Genomic DNA, 19,159 nt, shown 5'->3' on the forward strand with positions numbered 1-19,159 from the left:
AGACATCAAATAAAAAAAAAAAATATTATATATAATAATTCTAATTATATTGCACTCAAGTGCCTTACAAAAAACAAAAGAAGTTCACAAAACATGATCAGCAAAAAGAACAACCAACAGCGTGCTTTGAACTACAATAAAAGCACCAACAATTTTATGTGGTTACTTGAAAGAGGAACATTTCCACTCAGGTATGTAGGATTTTATTTGTGCTCACAATAATACTTCACAAAACTGCCACTTCACCCTCTCCCACATTGTTTACATTGTCAGAGATGTGGGCAAGCTTTCCTGTCGAGTTGTGCTTTTTGCATCGAGTAGAAGAGTGTGATCCGATCGCGAGTGCTCTCTTGAAAATGTGTGGACCAAATTTTAATGTCAGATCTAACATGGTGTGCTTATAGCTGTGCACTTGTGACTGCTATACCCTGGACACTTGTAAATTCAATATGTAGATAGCTGGTGGGGGAGTTAGCCTTAAACTGTGCTGCATGTGCTATGTGTACCTTAATACTGTGCATGCAATTCAAAATACAGACAGAATTTTAAAGATATAAGGAATACCACAGTATTTTGAACAATATTTTTTCAAATCCATTTAACATATCACACATCACTTTGGTCGTTGGTCTGAGACGGCAAATTACTGGCAGCAGGGATGCCAGTAATTTACTCTTATTTTACAATGCACCGACCAATCTATTGTAACAATACAGTATATAATTAAAGTACTGCTATATTTTGAATTACAGTATTTTACGGTAGGCTAACTGTGAATGGTGTGGTAATTTTACATGACATCTATTGTTGTTTATTTTAACAATACATGACATTAGGATAATTGTGTTATTGTATTTTTTCCACTACACACCACTACTCTAATACAAATAATAATATAAATGCTTTTGATTTACCTCACACTTTTCTGTCAGAGCTCCCAGATTTGATATTCACGTATGTGCATATTCACATTCTGGTGGGGATTAATTACGTTTTCACCACCACGACAATAATTACTGAAACAGAGTGGAAATTAAAAGAGCAGACCCTTCAGTTGATAGATGACCTGCGAGTGCTTTTTCTTGCCCTCCCAGAGGTTAATATCAGGATATGCATTAATAAAATGCCCACTCATATAATTATGTCAATAAGACCAGTCTGACATAGCCCGTAGATAAAGACAACACTCTTAATACTGCTGGGTCAAAAACAATCCAATTTGGGTTAAAAATTGGACCGATTGGTTAATTTCACCCGACAAAGCATGTTTTTTTTCTTTCTTTTTTTTTTGCTGAACAACTCAGAGTTTGGTCAAATTGACCCAACTACCGGGGTCACTCCAATTTTTGACTCAGCAGTTTTAAGGAGTGCAATTTTGTAATTTTTCCATACAGCAAAAAATAAATAATAAAAATAATAAAATTATATAATAATAAAAAATAACTTGATATACTACCACCCACACATAAATCAATAAACTTTCGTCCACTCATGGACAATTGAAGTATTTATAAATAAATATTCATGAAGATTTAAAAACATGGTATCACACAGAAAAAAAAAAAAAAAATGACCCTTCTCAAAATAAATGCTGATTCCTGTCCCCTCTATACAAAGAACATTTATATATGTACAAACATAGGCCACAGCAATCCAGAAAAAAGCTAATAGTGTAATTAATATTACATTATCACTCGGGAGTGTTTTAGTCAAATTAGAGAGGCACAACTGTTGTAGGAGTAGAAGAAGCGGCACTGCAGCAGATGAAGATACCAGTGCACCTTCTACTATTTACAATATCTATCCTTCTTATCCAAAATGTCTTCGGAAAAACGAAAAAAGTGGATAAGTACAGAGAATTCCAATGATTGTAACGTTCACTACTTATTCACAGTGGTGTGGAATCAACAAGTGTCAGAAGGAATAAAATTTGTGACGCCACAATGAGACTCATCTTAGTGAAAATATTTCAAGGACAACAAATAAAATGCTGGTGGGTCTAAGGTTGGAGCAGTCCATTTTCTCAAAGAGCTGAATGACAGCAGTAAATGCCAGCTAACCATATCCCGAAGATGCATGCTGAAGGCTGCAGAGGTCTTGTTTTGATAAGCAACAAGCTTTTACTGATATTATTCTGACAAAGAATACTGTGGCAAAGAGGATATTGGACCCAAGGACAAATTTATTATATTTTCTGCCACGATTAATGAGAGCACGGCCATTATAGACATTACTGAACTGGCCATATTCATGACGTTTATAAGTCATACAGTGATTGTCACCGAAGAGTTCATTGTGCACCATTCGTGAGCTGACACTATATAGATGGATTCCTAAATCTAAGGCACAGGTGTCAAACTCAAGGCCCGGGGGCCAGATACGGCCCGCCACATCATTGTATGTGGCCCGCAAAGACCAATTGTGCATCAAATTCGTGTCATTACTAGAATTGCAAATTGTCTTCACTTTTAATATCTTATTTTTTGTAAATATTTGACCAGTTTTTCCTCGTTTGATTTGAAAACGAGTTATTTGTCAGTTTGTTTTCAAGATTCAAGATTCAAGAGTTTTTTATTCGCCATGTTTGAGCATGCCAAACAAGGAATTTGACTTGTTGACTTGTTTTTTTTGTATATAATATGAGGTGCTCATACATTTATTTGGGTTGGCGGTCATAATGGCCCTCCGAAAGTAGCTATGACTACAATGCGGCCCGCGAAAAAAATGAGTTTGACACCCCTGGTCTAAGGGATTTTTTTTTTTTTTTTTTTGCTTATCCTGTCCATGGTCACGCGTGAGCTAGTGCCAATCCCAGCACACTTTGGATGAGGGACTAGATACACCCTGGGCTGAATTCCAGTCAATCAGGGTTGCTCCAAAAATATGTTTCAGTCAATACCCTTTCACTGCAGTCTTGCCGGTGGTGCAATGCACATTTCAAATTGGATGGCGACAGCCAAACAAGTCAGCAAGACGGCATCTTTGCTGTCTCATTGTGTGATGTGGATTCCATAGGTATAAAGAAAAGTTCCGATCATTGCACCACATATAGAATATATTCTACTTTCTTATCTAGTTTAGTTGCAGAAAAACAGTATATGACTATTTTTTTAGCCGTTTTAGCAATATGTGATTGACACAGAAGTTTCAGTTTCAATACACTGCTGTGGTTTGTCATATTAGTGGCTCTGCTCACAAAAATCTGGAACTAAAATGATTTTTATGCACAGGGTGGCTTCTTTTCCATCCATCCATCCATCCATCCATCCATCCATCCATCCATCCATCCATCCATCCATCCATCCATCCATCCATCCATCCATCCATCCATCCATCCATCCATCCATATACAGTATATATACTATTATATACGTATATATTATCTTTTTAAATATATTAATCCTAAAAAAAATCTCATTACATGTAATAAATTTGACTTTTAAAATGCAAAACGAAGAATAAATATTTAGCTGCAGGCTATGAGAGGAACGTGCTCTGCGCCCCCGGCACAGTGCGAGTACGATGGAACATTAGCTAATGACTACGTTACAGTTCAAATAAATTCTTGCATATGAAGAGGGAAGACGGACAGAAATCGAAGAGGGAAGAGACAAAAATCGAAAAAAGGGAGGTAGAGACTGAAGTGAAGAAAAACAAGTGATGTGTGAAAGCTTATTCCACAATTGGAGCTGCATTTCTTATTCAAAGTGTGAGAAGACAGCAGAGGGGAGAAAAGCAGAACATAGGAGTCATTCTTTGACAGCACAGAAAGCATCAGAGAGCTACAATGAGGTCAGAAATGTAACCCCACACTGAATGCCACCACTTGATATGTTCCGTGGGGCTCTGTGTGGAACCACAAGCTTTATAACAAAGAAAGCTGCGATCTATGTGAAGAATCAATTCAAACTGAAACAAAAGGTCAGAATAATGGCTAACTGATAAAAAGGAGATGTGTCTGTTTTAAGAAAAGTCTATATATATATATATATATATATATATATATATATATATATATATATATATATATATATATATATATATATATATATATATAGGTGGGAAACTTTTACCGTAATTTCCAGAATATAAGCTGCTACTTTTTGCACAAGCTTTGAACCCTGTGGCTTGTAGTCCAGTGTGGTTTATCGATGGATTTGTCATGATTTTTATGATATTGTAAGAGGGTTTGTTTTACAGGTAAAACAGGTATTAGAAATTAAGACATTTTATTTAAAGCACATGCATTTTATAGTCATGTATGGCTTAGTATATATAAACAAAATTATTTTCTCCTAATTTTACACTGCCTATTGCCCGAAGTCAGCTGGGATAGGCTTCTACACGGCCATGACCCTCGTGAGGATAAAGCGGTTTGTTTGACCATACATGTCTGCAGAGTGCAGACTCTGTCTGCCCAAGGTCATTTGGTAAAACAAAGTTCAGATGACTATGAGCCATCAAACTGTCATATGAGCCAGGCGCATGTCAAGGGAAGTTTTCTCTAAGAGCCGAAACAACCAGCATGGCGTGGACAGATGACCCAAATTCCTGGAAAAAAAACGTTGAGGCACGCGTCGGCACAACAATGAGGATACGCCGGTTTATACCGGAGTGCAGCTGCGCTGGCTACAAATAATGAGGTCTGAGTCTTTGTTCTGTTCAAGAACAGTGATTTGTTGCTAACCTTGCTAATGTGGTCACTTATGTGGGGTTAGGTGGTTTTCAATAATGTACTTGGCCGCGGAAAATACCATAAGATGTTTTTTTTTTTCTTTTTATGAGTGTTTTAAATCATGTTTTAAATCAGGGGTGTCAAACAATTTTTTTTCGCAAACTGGCAAGTAACTCGTTTTCAAATCAGACGAGTAAAAATATTAAAAAAAAAAAAAGAGAGATTATTAAAAGTGAAGACAATTTGCAATTCCAGTAATGACACGAATTTCATGGACAATTTGTCTTCGCGAGCCACATAAAATGATGTATCTGGCCACCAGGCCTTGAGTTTGACACCTGTGTTTTAAATAAATAAACCATAACGAGTTTTTCTCATAGATGAACATTCTGTACATTTAAAATTCACTTTAGAAAAGCAGCAATTCCTAAAAAAATTGAAATGACACAAGTTCAAGTAATAACATTTATTGTAATAATATAACAAGAGGATTTTTGGCAATAAGACATCAATGCCATGTTGTAACATTATTAAATAAGCTCCAGAACTTGAGGAAAAGAAATACTCCTGGGCTGTGGGTGGTGGAGCAAGGCCAACAGATGGAGATGGAACTTTCCAGATGGTTTACCAAGGACCAATGAGATAAGTGACTAGTAGGGGGTGGACAACATGGAGTAATGCAAATGAAAACACTGATATTTAAAAGAGGAAAAAATGTGAGTGTGGTTGGCTCAGAGGAACCTGGCAGATGGAGGTCTAAACAGAGACAATGTTTTGGGATAATGTGGGGAAACACATGGGGGGGTGATAAGCGCGAAATTCCCAGCAGCCCCAGCTGTCCGTATTCTTGGTGCCGCACCATGTTACAGCTTACTTTGGTTCATCCTGGTGGTTCTAATTTTCATTCAGGTAGCCCTTCTATTTAACAACCTATTTCAATCATGGCGGCACTTATTACAATACAGTTTGCTGGAAATGTTGTAATATAATTGAGTTCAAATGAATTTGCAACAGTTTTTGGACAGAGGCAAATACATCGTGGGGCTGATGTATTTATTACACTGTTCAGTTTAGGTGTATGGTGACGTTATAGTGGTGAGTGGACTTCAGAATTAAAAAAAGAATCTAGAGCACTGTAAAAGAATTTTAAAAAAACGAGCCTCTTGATTTTTGACTTAAGCTGAAAAGAGATCGACAGCTTTAAATGAGGAAAAAATGTTTGTTTTTTAAATACAGAATAGAATAATAATTTTAATAACTCTTACAAGGCGCTGTGTTGTTTGAAGTTCTCAGAATAACCATCATTGCCCTTCAGGAACCATAAAAAAAAGTTCTAATTTTCAGATGATAATGCTGGACCTGTCACTTTGTGAGTCAATAAAAATATCAAAAACTTTATGAAATTTTTAGAAATATAACCACTCCAGGTGTGAGAGCATCTATACTTGGACCCAGAGGACCATTGCTGAACAATTACATTACCGTATTATATACTGGTGTGCACTGTAAAGTTTAACATCACCAAATTAAAGCAAATAGTACAATGTGGCCAGCATGTACATGGAAAAGCACGTTAACTTGAAGGATGTGTTTTTACTGATAGAAAACTGGAAATCTTAAAAGGAATACATTACCTGCCAGGAAATCAAACACCAAAACAAAATGTGCTTCTCACAACACTTACTCCATATAAGGCATGAGTTGTTATAAACATTTCTGTCTTTTTTTTTTTTTTTGTCTTTGCACTTGGTTATCTAAAAAGCAATGTGCACATATTCACACGTCAAGTTAGATGGCGCATTATTTACAGCACTGTACCCGCAATTATTTTTTTTTAATAACCACATCATAATTTCCTTAGGTTTTCATTTCAAAAGAAGAAAAATAAAAAGGAACATATAAGCTATGTTGCTATTTGCGTTGCCAATGTGTTCACCTTTTTTTGTTCTGGTAAAGACACATCACCAAATATAGAGCTAACACTAACAGACTTCTCAGTTGTTCAGCATAGATACACATTTTCAAATGTCCGAAAAAAACCCAAATCAAAAGGTTGGGAAGAAATATTCAATGATAGTAACACGGTTGGGGTTATCAAAATGTAAGCATAACATCGATTCAATGCACATTTGATTTTTATCCACTATTCTCCTCTCTAGATTGTTCCGTAACCAAAGAAAATAGGGTTACGTAAGGACAATCTTCCTCTATTAGATCATTATTGTTGATCCATCAAGAGTCCCTCTATACATAATAAATCACATTTCTCTTTACAAGACATAGGCGTTAGGTACTTGAATCTCCCAGCTATCATGTAGTTTGCCGTAAGAAAGGCAGTTATAGCAAAAGTAAGCCTCCAGGCAAGTTCAGGAGAGCACTTGAACTTCATGTTCTCCAAGAGGTCGAAATCATGCCTTAATAGATGACCTCTGATAGTCATAACCCTCATGATTCAAACAACACTGGAAAATCAGCCAAGAGACTTTGTCACTTTTCATTGTGATATATGGATTCTGATAAGGTCCAAGGTTTGCTGGAAACCACGTTCCTCATGCCAGTAATATCCCTGAATCTCCTTAGCAGGGTAGTCCAGCCCTGCCCTGAGAGTTAAGCTAGTTAGCTGCAGAGCTGAGCCAGCTCAGGTTCAGGAGAGGCATTGGGGAGCTTTGAGTTGAAGATTTGAAGAGCTTCCTTGATACGCACCACCTCACCAGCTGACATCTTCAGTCGGTGACGCAGAAGACAAGAAAACAGGTCGAGTGGCTGTGGCGCTGGCGGGGCCAACCTGTTAACGCGATCCCTCATTTCCAGTAACATCAAAAAGGCAGCATCCTGTGTACTCTGTGTATATGGGTAGTCCAGCTGGAGTATCAAATCCTTAATGCCCTCAGGGTCAAAGTGCATGCTGTATCCAAAAACCTTCAGAGTATTGATCTTCATATAACCCATGTTAGACGTCTGGTCATCCATGTCCAACGGTTCATAGAATAGAGTTTCGTTCACTGTTGGATCATCTGTGACAATGCGGCTTCGCAGGTAGATGTGCACGGTTTCAAAGAAGGACTTCCATTTGTTGCCCAGTGACAATGTCCAGTTGTAGCATTGTGCAGTTGTCACAGAGTCCAGTCGAGTTCTCTCCCAGTTGGGGAACTCAGGCTGGTTCACAGGCATGAACCAACTTTCTGAGTGACTTCCCCCAAAAGGGTTAACGTAAATTGCCGGCACTGGCTCCAGTGTTGAATTTTTCGTTAAGCATATCTGGAAAGTCATGCCCATCAACATGTGGATAAGATTTGACTTATTTTTATTACTCTTGAGAGTAAGCAGCATCCTCTTTCTCCAAGCAGGGTTGAACCAACTTCCCAGACGGACATCGTTGCTAATGTAAATAGCATGGACCTCAATTCTGCTATCAAGCTGCTGAAGTAGGTACTTCACCTACAAAAACAATAATCATTTACTTACACTTATTCAGGGAACAACTAAGAAACACACTTAATCACTTAATCATATACATTATGTCGACAATGGTTCTCAGACTTTGATGCGGACCAAGAGTGAGGACAAGAACCCTGAAGAAGTTAGGTGTGGAAAATGCATGATGATATAATTTGACATTGATATAAAACAATAATGATTGTAAAACCATAATTATAAAGAACATTATTCACCTCAATTTACTGTAACAAAAAAAAGGCTACTACCGTATTTTCCGCACTATAAGGCGCACCTAAAACCCTCAAATTTTCTCAAATCAGTGCGCCTTATAATCCGGTGCGCCTTATAAATGGAACAATATGGATTCGTGGGTGAGGGCTAATTTATTAAAGTAAGCTTTACGTGTTTATTTTGTGTGTTGTGTGATATTAACGTTTGAGCAACGTTGAGTTATTGATATATTGTTTTCACTATTTCGAGTGTTACTATATTGTGATTGCATTAACGTTTGAGCAACGTCGAGTTATTTACTCTGTGCGCCTTATAATCCGGTGCGCCTTGTAGTGCGGAAAATACGGTATTTTGGTATGCAATAGCTGCATGTTCATGTCCTTCCTGCACTAAGACCTAACATTTATGACCATCCAAGTTTGAGAACCATTGGAATGTATGAAATAATTTTGAAACCTCAGCATCCGGCATGTCGAGATCAAAGTTCAGATAGTGGTCCAAGGATGTAGCGATGCTTGGTCGACAGGAACCAAGGTGTAAGAGATTGCCGTGGTGGCAGGATCCACAGCGGGTTACATTGTCAGCAGCACAAGCAGAGCAGGAGGTGAAGGAGGCGTCAACAACGCAGGGAATGGCACCCTGACACGTTGGCTGCTCCACAGGACAGCTGCATCGCTTCACTTCCTCAGCAAATGATCCCAGTACTCCATGGTCATTGCAGTACAGAAGGGACTGAGCCTTGTTCAACCAAAAGGCTATCGACCTACAAAAAGATAAAAACATCTTCTCATAAACTATAAAAATATCCTGTTAGAGGTCGCTGATATATTACGCAATTTAACATACAGTTGTGCTCATGAAGTTTTTATACTCTTGCATAATTTGTAAGATGAGCAGAAGTGGTCAAAGAAGATTCATTTGATTTAGAACAGAACTGAAATTAAACTACATAGCATTTCAGACTAACAATCATTAAAAAAAAAAAAAAAAAACTCAGCTCTTGTGGATTGCCCTGTTTGGAATCACTGATGGCTTTCAGTCTATTTTACTGATATTTCTCATTTTTTTCTGGTGGTAATGCTTTCCATTTTCCTTTGCAAAAAGTCACTATGCCCTGTAAAAGTTTACGAGTTGTGTTTGGTGCCTTACTGGAATGGCACATTTGAGTCTCTCGTCAGAGTGGCTCAATATTTTTAGGTCAAGAGACTTTCATGGCCACACCACAACCTTCACTTTTATTCTGCTGTCAGACTTGACCGTGTGCTTTGGATCAATGTCATCTTTGAAAGCCAAGTGAATCCCTTTATGCAACTGGGACTCATGAATGCAAATTGTCCTCCACTATGTTCGGCATGCATATTTTATTCATCTTACCGTCAATTTTGACAATATTCCCTGTGCCGTTATAGCACACCAAAGCTCTACCTGCATATTATACAGTAGCGATAAATGAGTTTACATTTTTTTCATATGCTTTGTTGAAATCTACCATTTATTAATTTGACTATTAGGTTAAAATTTAGTCTGGTCCTTCCAAAGGATTGTTTTAGAAGGTTTGAAGCTCGTTGCTGTACTTTGTAATATTATGTGAGCAAGCTGTGTTGGTGCAGTAATGGCTTTATTCTGGCATGACTGCGCAGGCCGTTTTTCTTCAAGTATCTTCTTGTTGTGCCTCTTGAAATCCTTTTTCTTGCAAAATGGCTTGTATCTCATTTGAAGGATTTCAATTACATCCTGAACAAGCTTCATGGGAGGTGTGATTGTAATTTTTTTTATTTATCTGACCATGGCATGATATTAACAGAATCACAATCTCTCCTTGGAAATGACACAATAGACCAGGGTTGTCAAACTAATTTTTTTTCGCGGGACGCATTGTAGTCGTAGTTTCTTTCGGAGGGCCATTATGACTTGTCAACCCAAATAAATGTATGAGCACCTCATATTATATACAGTATAAGCTACAAAACAAACTGACAAATAACTCATTTTCAAATCAGACTAGTAAAAACTGGTCAAATATTTAAAAAAAATATATTTTTAAAAGTGAAGAAAATTTGTAATTCTAGTAATGACACAAATTTATCTTCGTGGGCCACATAAAATGATGTGGCGGGCCGTATCTGGCCCCTGGGCCTTGAGTTTGACACCTGTGCAATAGACTATAGGAGAAAAAGGAATAAACTGAATTTCTACAATGAACAGGCCTAAATGGTTTCTATTTTTTACGGCACATTTCCACAAAATTCAACTTTTTACTTGTTTTACCATTTTCCTATTGTCACTCCCTTTCCACACACACAAATGATGGAAGCCATCATACAGTATGGATAACGAGCTTATCATTTAAATTCACACACCACCACAACCTACATTAAATTATTTAGCAGCTCCCATTTGAATCCATACTGTATACTTTTTCCTTGTGGAGGAATAGTTGCTGTGTTTGACTGCAGATGAGATGAAAATACAGACACAAAATTGCCATCCATTTTGGCAGGCAAGAGTTTGCAAGGGCTTCAGTTGCAAAATGGGTTCTGTAAAGATTCTATCCCCCAGGCTAAGATGGGAAAATTGCACACAGCATTGCCAAAAAACTACGGCAATTCCATACCCTGAGGCTTGCGCAAATAGACAGAAATAAGTGATGATGAAACAAATAGATCTGCGCAGGACGAAATATGGATCCTTTGCTGGCCCTGATAGCTTCCTGTTGCTGTGAGCACGGTAAAGACTGAGTGATGGTCTCAGACAGAGAAGGAGAGGGACAAGGGGAAATAAAGGTGAGAGTGCAGGAAAAATAAAGACAGAAAGTGGCAAAAGGGTAAGCGAGGGGAGATGGAGTGATTGCTAGTGACAAATGACTGCCAAGGAAATTAAGGTTCTCTGTAAACAAGCGCTAGACTGTCAGTGCAGGAAAAGACTTGATTAGAGCTTGCCACAGTGTAGAGTACCTCACTCCGCAGCCTATAACTAGACCCTTCATCTGTCCTACACTTTCTTGCAAGTTCTGTCTTTGTTCATTCCTTCCTAGCATGTCTCCTTTCACCCCATTTCTTTTTCCCTTTCCAATTTTATTTGCTATCCCAAACTGCTTCCTCACATTACTCTGTGCTTGACTTCAGTGCTTGACTTCAGTGCTTTTCTTCCTTATCCTGGGTTTCATGTTTTACCTCTTCCACGTAATAACAACATTAGTGAATACTTTCCTCAGAAATCAATCAGGCAAACAATGTCAGTTAGCCTTTCAAATAATTATCATACGATATCATAATAATAAGATGGAAAATGACTTCTAATCTACTTAGGTTGGAACGTAATGTGTTTATCAGAGCTGCACAATACACGCCCTGCTTTTCGCACATTTAAAAAAAAAAAAAACCTTGGCCATCTTTGTCTGTGAATGGCATATCTAAGTAGCACTAGACCTTCAACATTACCCTGGGAAGAAAAACTCTTAACAAGTCTATTATTACGTTTTTGACACAGCATATCCTCAGTAAGTTTGCAGGTTTGCTGAATCTTATCCCAACAGGCTTAGAACAAGAAGCATGGTACATTCTGGACTGGCATATTGAGACAGACAATAGTATTGTGAATATTAGTATCATCATCACTAGTAGTAGTAGCATAAATATTAGCAGTAGGAGTTGTAGAAGCTCATACAAGAAATATTGATATAATGTTATATTTACAGCTGCAGCTGCCTTTGTACAAGAATCTCAAGTTTTTTTGTTAGCGATCCCAAACTTGGAGACCACCAGTGGTCCTGAAGTTTTAATATTCATTGACTAAAATAAGCACACTGTTTAATATTAAATCTGAAATGATAAATGGGATACCTTTCTCGGGGGAGACTGATTCGAGGTTGTTTTGGACATCGTTTGCTGAGGGTGAACAATTTCCTGATGATTTTCTGAGCTTTGTTCAGGACCAAGGCTGTGCTGGACTCGAGATGAGCATAGCGCTTCTGGAGAGATAAGTCAGCTGACCAATACTTGGCAATCATGGAAACATTCAAGAATTGATCAGTGGGTAATTGTTTCAGGAAGGCCTTGAATTCATCTGCAACAGAGACAAAGGGAGAACAAATGAGAAACAGTTGCCCATCACTTACTCATATTGATCATCTGGGTGTCGAAGCCTGCATTAGAATAGCCCGAATTTTTTTTGCTAATTGTTAATACCCGATCATTCAAAACAACCCTGAAACTTACGTTTTTATTAAAACACTCACCAGCTTTGTCGAAAGTTAAATATTTTTAATAACAGTTGTCATTCAACATGATGCTGTGAGAAATACCGTAATTTCCGGACTATAAGCCGCGACTTTTTTCCAAAATTTTGAACCTGAATTTTAGCTGGTGCGGTTTATAGTCCGGTGCGGCTTATAGTCTGGAAATTACGGTACCTGTAAATTGTATTAACAAAGCAACCAAACATACTCACAAACCAGTTTTTCTCCCTCCCACAGTCAACGCTAAAAAAAAACAATGCTGCAATGAGATGATTTTGTTGCTGTCAAGTTTGGCATCCACACTGTCTTTCTTCTTGACACTACAAATACAAATATACTGTCAAAGTGTCATTCAGTTCACTGACACAATTACAAACGATCCCAAGTGCCTGCCATTTGTTGCAATGAACATTCTTGTCAGAAAGCAAGCAGACTTCTTATTTGCTTGTTTTCTGTGTAGTGCCTGTGACAACAACTTCAGTAATCCTATTTTTCCTCCGTGACCATAATTCAGCTGCAAACGTGACAGACAATGAGATTGGATTTGGGATGTCTTCCGGCAAGTGTGGCAGCACATGGGCCCCTTTTACTGCACAGTGATGCCAGCTGGGAGAGATGACGCAGAAAACAGAGGGGCCAGAGCTGTCGAGGAAGCTGCCATCTCCTTCCCTTCAAAGTGTTCATAACACATTGAATGTGCCGTCAATCACGCTGTTCATGTAATAGTTAACAGAGGAAGCTATTACTTGACTTTCTCCATAAAACCTCAACCATCCCTATGAAGTAGCCCTCGTCTGTGATTGGTCAATAGATTACAGTATTTTCCAGACTATAAGGCGCACCGGACTATAAGGCGCACCTTCAATAAATATCCCATTTTAAAACTCTGTCCTTATATAAAGCGCACCGGACTAAAAGGCACACCATTAATGCATCATGTCAGATTTTTAATCCAAATCAAATCATTCTCCATTTTATCATTTTTTTATTTAAACTTCAGACGCAACAAATGACTTTATAATCACAAAATAATGATCCATAGTCTTTTTGATTCATGATTCATAGTCTTCAGCGGGCCACTTATGATTGATTTCATGACACAATGCTTCGGGCCAGTTTAAATTCAGGAATTTGGTCCATATATAAGGCGCACCGGACTATAAGGCGCACTGTTGGCTTTTGAGAAAATTTTAGGTTTTTAGGTGCGCCTTATAATCCGGAAAATACGGTATATGTTATTATTTTGAACTAAAATATCCTCTTTGAATATATTTCCCAACCAAATCCCATTCAGACATTAAAACACACAATATCCTTCAAAATGCTGAGGGTAACTTTTTGACTTCGTACACAACAAAAAACTGTTGGCTGATGTCAAGAAAATACCAATTTCATCTACAACCATAAAAACACAGTCACTCTTCATCTTGGACACTGACTTCCTACAAGGTGTGTGTGATAAGACGAATGCTTTATACTCTACACACCAACTACACACCCGCCCACTCCAGTAACACCTGTGTGAAGTACTTGTGAATTCTGTATTATAGTGTGACTGCACTGAGGCAGAATGGAAGAGGCTCCAAAGAGTGGTCAAGAGCACACAGACGATTATCTGTGTTTTCATCCTTGCCTGAAAGACATCTAAATGTTCTGCTGTTTTAAAGATTTGAGGCAATCACATGTGACAGCCCCTACCCTGCCCGCTAGATGTTTCCTTTTGGAACGCCAAATAAACTCAGAGACCGCTTCTTCCAGCAAGCCATCATTACACTGAACTCATAATTACACCAACACACATTCTATAATGCTGTGACGTGTGCATCCAAACATCTCTAACCCCGCTGCCAGTGCACACATTAGCGCCTCACTGCCAATTGCTCTGCAGATGTTTTTACTTTACACATACAACATCCCTGACTCTGCTGCTGATGTACATACGACGCACGTGCCATACTGCAATCTCCATGCATAATTTAGTAATGTTTACTTTATATTCTTTATTGCTGTTGCATTCTATTTATTTTCATTTTTGAAACACAAACCTGGCACCTATATGTCTTTGTATCTGGACCATAAAATTACATTTGTATTTTACTGCAGTCTGTTGTTCTTATGGTAATTTAATAAAAAATCATATCCCATTAAAATCATTTTAATTTTAAGATAACCATCGCCTATATAATTATTATAGAGCAGGAATCCAAATGTTAAGTATGAGCTGACAAATACTGTCCCTAAAAATAGGAAGTTTTTGCCGTTCCATTGGTTAACACTAGTGTATTTTTTGTTTTTGTGGGATCATGCGTGATTATAATTTGTTCCGTGGTGGACCGTTTCAAGAACAATGGTGGGACAGAACCTTAACAGGTGTGATGCTCAGTGTAGAAAGAATGAGAGCAGACTACACACGCAATACGCCCTCCTTCGTTATGTGTGTACCAGGCCAAAGCAAGGACCCCAGATAAGGATTCCACTTTAGCCATCACTTGGCAGAAGAACAAACTGAATGAACCACAAGAATTCCATTGTGTACTTTCTGGCAGCCAGAGTGAAATCGCTTTTGCTCATCACCACTCAATGTTCTGCTTTATTCTTCCACACATGGGAGGTGCACAGTCAAATCACAGTTTTCACTTTTGGCTCAGCAGCCGGAGGTTACACAAGGACATTAACCCAGCGGCTCCTATAGAAATTGAATTAGCCATGCAATTTCTAACCCTTTCCCATTAAGTCAAATAATATTTGTGCTGTTATCCCATTGTACAAAACATCCAACTGGATTCAATGACATTTTCCCTGCCAAAAGAAGTTCTGAAATTCTTCTGCACTTCTCAAAAGTAGAAAGTTATTGATGGACACTATTTGGATTTTTCACAGTCAATAGCCTACATCGGTCCATTATAACTGAAGATAAATGTTCCATTAAAATGTGATTGCAAACCTTTATAAAATCTTCTCTCAGAAATGAAGGGAGTCACTGACTACTTTAATAAATGCGGTAAATAAAGGAAATACAGTAAAATATTGTAAAACAAAAATGAAATTAATAAAACCTTATTGTCAATAGGGTCGAAAGCCATAACAGTAAAGGTTTCCCTTGGTTATTCCCTTTGGTTAGCTCCTTGACGTCCCCAACGTTGCCAGTGCCCATCATATCTGCTCAACATAAATCAAATTTCATTAGAGAAGAGCCGTAAGGCCGACTGGCCCATCATCCAGCGTAAATATTTCTTGGCGGATGCAAGACAATGACGCCTGAAGGTGTGGTACCTTTGCAGGTCGTTTAGCATGCAGGCCACTCTAATATAAACAGTTTTGAATGGTTGGATGAGACACTTTGGAGCCTCTCATCTCTCTTAAACATGCCTCAAGCTGAGTGGCCTTCATTATCCGATTTGGCAGGTTACTGCTCATAGTGAAGCAGTCATCAGTGTGGGATAAAGATAAGACATCCACTTTTGTGCCTTTCTGTGCATCTGTCAACATGCTGATGACAATCTGTGACAACAGGAACGTAGTGGCCATTTTGCAATGGGAAGGTTCGGTTGAGCAATTGTTAGGTGTCATCTTGGTCTCATGCTGTCAAAATCTTAACAGCATGATGCACTGGTTGGCACGTCTGCCTCATAGCGCAGAGGTTGTGGGTTTGTTTGGCCTTCCTGTGTGGAGTTTGCATGTTCTCCCCGTGCCTGTGTGAGTTTCCTCCCACATTCCGAAGACATGAAAGGTAGGCTAATCAACCACCCCGAGGTGTGATTGTGAGTGTGGATGGTTATGTGTGCCCTGTGATTGGCTGGTGACCAGTTCAGGGTGTTCCCTACCGACTGCCCGAAGACTGATTGGATGAGCTCCAGCATGCTCACAACCCTCGGGGCTCAGAAAATGAATGGGTTTAAATAATCTTAGATTCATTTAATACTCAACAAAAGTCTCCCATCAGAGGATTTTTTTTTGCACATAGTTTACAGAATCCACATTCAAAACATTTTAACGTGTGCATTAGCCATTGGGACAGCAGCTAATGTGGGGACTCAGAAAACACAGAAATTAACACAATAAAGATCTATGAAAATCATTCATCCTTCCATCTCCTTTATCTTGTTAACAGCTTTGTCGTAAAGAAAAAAAAATCTTCAGCTTGACACATTTGGCCTTGTAATAGCAACATTCTCTGACAGATGTGCAAGAGAATAGGATACACAATAATTGGCTAGACTCAGGTACTCCCAAAGTAGACCTCTGGCTTGAAATATTAAAAAAATAAAAAATAATCTCTCTCTGTCACCTATGGCTACACTCCAAAATTTTATCACATCATTAAACTAATTTAAAGGCGATTCTTTTGCTTCAGCTGCACTTGGGCCATGTGAGTTGGATACAGAACTACCATGTAGATGACTAAGGACCTTGTGTTCTTCACATCCCTCAACTGTCACACCCTCCGATAAAAAAAAGAGAAGAAAAAAGTTTTGGAGAGGATAAAACCGTGATCGGGTGTGACAATGAGACAAAAATAAAAGACAACTTTGAGTGTCTCCCCATTACTGAGCACCTCATTAAACGGAGAAGCTTTCGAGTCTGTGCCGCCGCCCCCCCCCCTACACACACACACACATTCTGTTGTGACATTTGATAGGCTCTGTCTGTGTTCTAATTGATTCTCCAGAGAATCATGTTGACACTTAGCAATGAGGAAAGGCGCTGTCCAGCCAATCAGCTGTTGAAGCTGGAAGCACGCAGCTGAGTTGAGGGACTTCACAGCAAAACACTCCATTGCCAATCATGTCGTCCACTTGTCTAAACCCGCCGTAGCCAAAAAGTTCAACAACTCCTCTCACCTATGTGCTTCACTTGCATGTAAAAAAATGAAACAGTAAAGCTTTGTTCGAAAAGTAAAAAGAGAATCCACACAAATCTGGAAGAGCAATCAGCTTTCAGTGAGATAGTCACATATCACTCCTGACAAAAGATCCCGTCAGTAACATCTTAAGATGCGAGGGATTCCTTGAAGCCATTGATGAAGGAGTGGGTCTATTAACTGACTTTCATTCATGGATTGTCTTACTCCATGATTACATGACTGTATATATGATATATTTCCTAAAGAAAAGTATTTGCTGCTTACAAATCTTTCCAAAAATAAAAGTCATTAAAACAAAGTATAAAAATTTCTTTGTGGGCACAAACCATCCAGGGAAAATGAATACCTGACAAGTTGTGCGGCCTTTTTTAAAACATGTTCTGTGTTGGACACTAACGACCCTCAAAGACAGACAACGAGAGTTTCAAGACCCAAACAATGCCAGCTTGTCAGAACACTGTCTGCACTGGTTGTTATGCCAACAATCCTCAAAAATAAACCGGTCAATACAATGTCTGCGTGTTGGAGCATCCAGAAGCATCGAATATCCCCATTGTCTCTGCTACGAGGCACCTCCTCCGCACTGCTCTGAAGGAGCTAATGCTTGATTTGAAAAAACCCTGAATGAGTACAGTAGCCTTAGAGCCTGGATGAAGCCTAACCAAGACAAAAAAGTGAGATTACTGAACAAAGCATTAAACAGCAGTGTGGGTTTCTTATGTCCTGCCCTGTAGTTTACTGTATGTGTTGAAATATCAACCTCCCGGAGAAAACCACAACCCTCTCTCATTGGGTGTAATCCTGCAATCCTTCAGTATTCTCATCTGCCAGGACCACCTCCACATCTCCAACGCCATTGTCCCCCAAATAGAAGAGGTGCCGACAAAGTCATTTTCTGTGTTTAGCATCCCACCAATTGCACGTGTGCAGCTCTATGTTACGTGATGATTTTCTGGCTTTCAAATATATCCACGTCACGCCTTAAAGCTGTCTTATTTGTAGTGGCGTGAATATAAGGGTGGTATTAAAGCAGCAATAGCAGCTCTATCACAGCTGGACACATTTCCATCAGTTAAACGGTGCTTCTCAAAATCCTTACTCTGAAAAACGTCAACACAACTGCTTTTAAGGCATCATAGGCTTTTAATATATAATTAGAATAAAAATGAAATAATAATGCAAGTTCACTTTTAACATCATTTACAGATCTTTCCAAAAGTCAGTTAGTGGTAAATCATGAAATCTGCCACAGAAAAAAAAGATTAATTTAAAGTATTTTACTAGAAATCATTCGTGTTGGTCTGCAATTTAAAAAAAAATATATATATACATTTATTGCTCTCTTTGATGATGCAAAGCTGATGTTTGATGATGATGTTTTGCTGAATGGTGATGGTTTTGAAGATGCAAGGAATGTCAGTGACATCATGCATAATAATGACTGAAAGCCAAACAGTAAAATGAAAAATAGAAGAAGAATATACAGACTGGTTTTCTTATCAATGCAATGAAGCTACGCAACAGACTGGCATGACCGGGGACCGCAGCATCTACAAGCGTCCCGAAATGGGATGCAGAACACAGACAATACACTATGACGCAAAGATGGGAGAGCGAATACACAGGCAATAACAACACCATTAAACAGGTGATGAAGCTACAAGGAAAGGGAAGGAACTGATCTGATGATATCAGATGAAGTAATAAAGCAGAA

General features: G+C 38.6%; 1 protein-coding gene across 2 annotated transcripts in view; it reads right to left on the reverse strand.

The window, feature by feature from the left end:
* Positions 1–5,126: 5,126 nt before the first annotated feature.
* The window catches only part of brinp2 (bone morphogenetic protein/retinoic acid inducible neural-specific 2), a 76,784-nt gene continuing 62,751 nt past the window's right edge, over positions 5,127–19,159 (reverse strand). For both annotated transcript variants that reach the window (XM_049747528.2, XM_049747529.2), the window contains 3 exons: positions 12,187–12,409; positions 8,801–9,107; positions 5,127–8,113 (listed from right to left, as the gene is read on the reverse strand). In XM_049747528.2, coding sequence (XP_049603485.1) covers positions 7,292–8,113; positions 8,801–9,107; positions 12,187–12,409 — 1,352 coding nt within the window. In that variant the 3' untranslated portion in view covers positions 5,127–7,291. The remainder of the gene's footprint in view (positions 8,114–8,800; positions 9,108–12,186; positions 12,410–19,159) is intronic.

Source organism: Syngnathus scovelli, chromosome 17 (genome assembly GCF_024217435.2).
Source record: "Syngnathus scovelli strain Florida chromosome 17, RoL_Ssco_1.2, whole genome shotgun sequence".
NCBI lineage: Eukaryota > Metazoa > Chordata > Actinopteri > Syngnathiformes > Syngnathidae > Syngnathus > Syngnathus scovelli.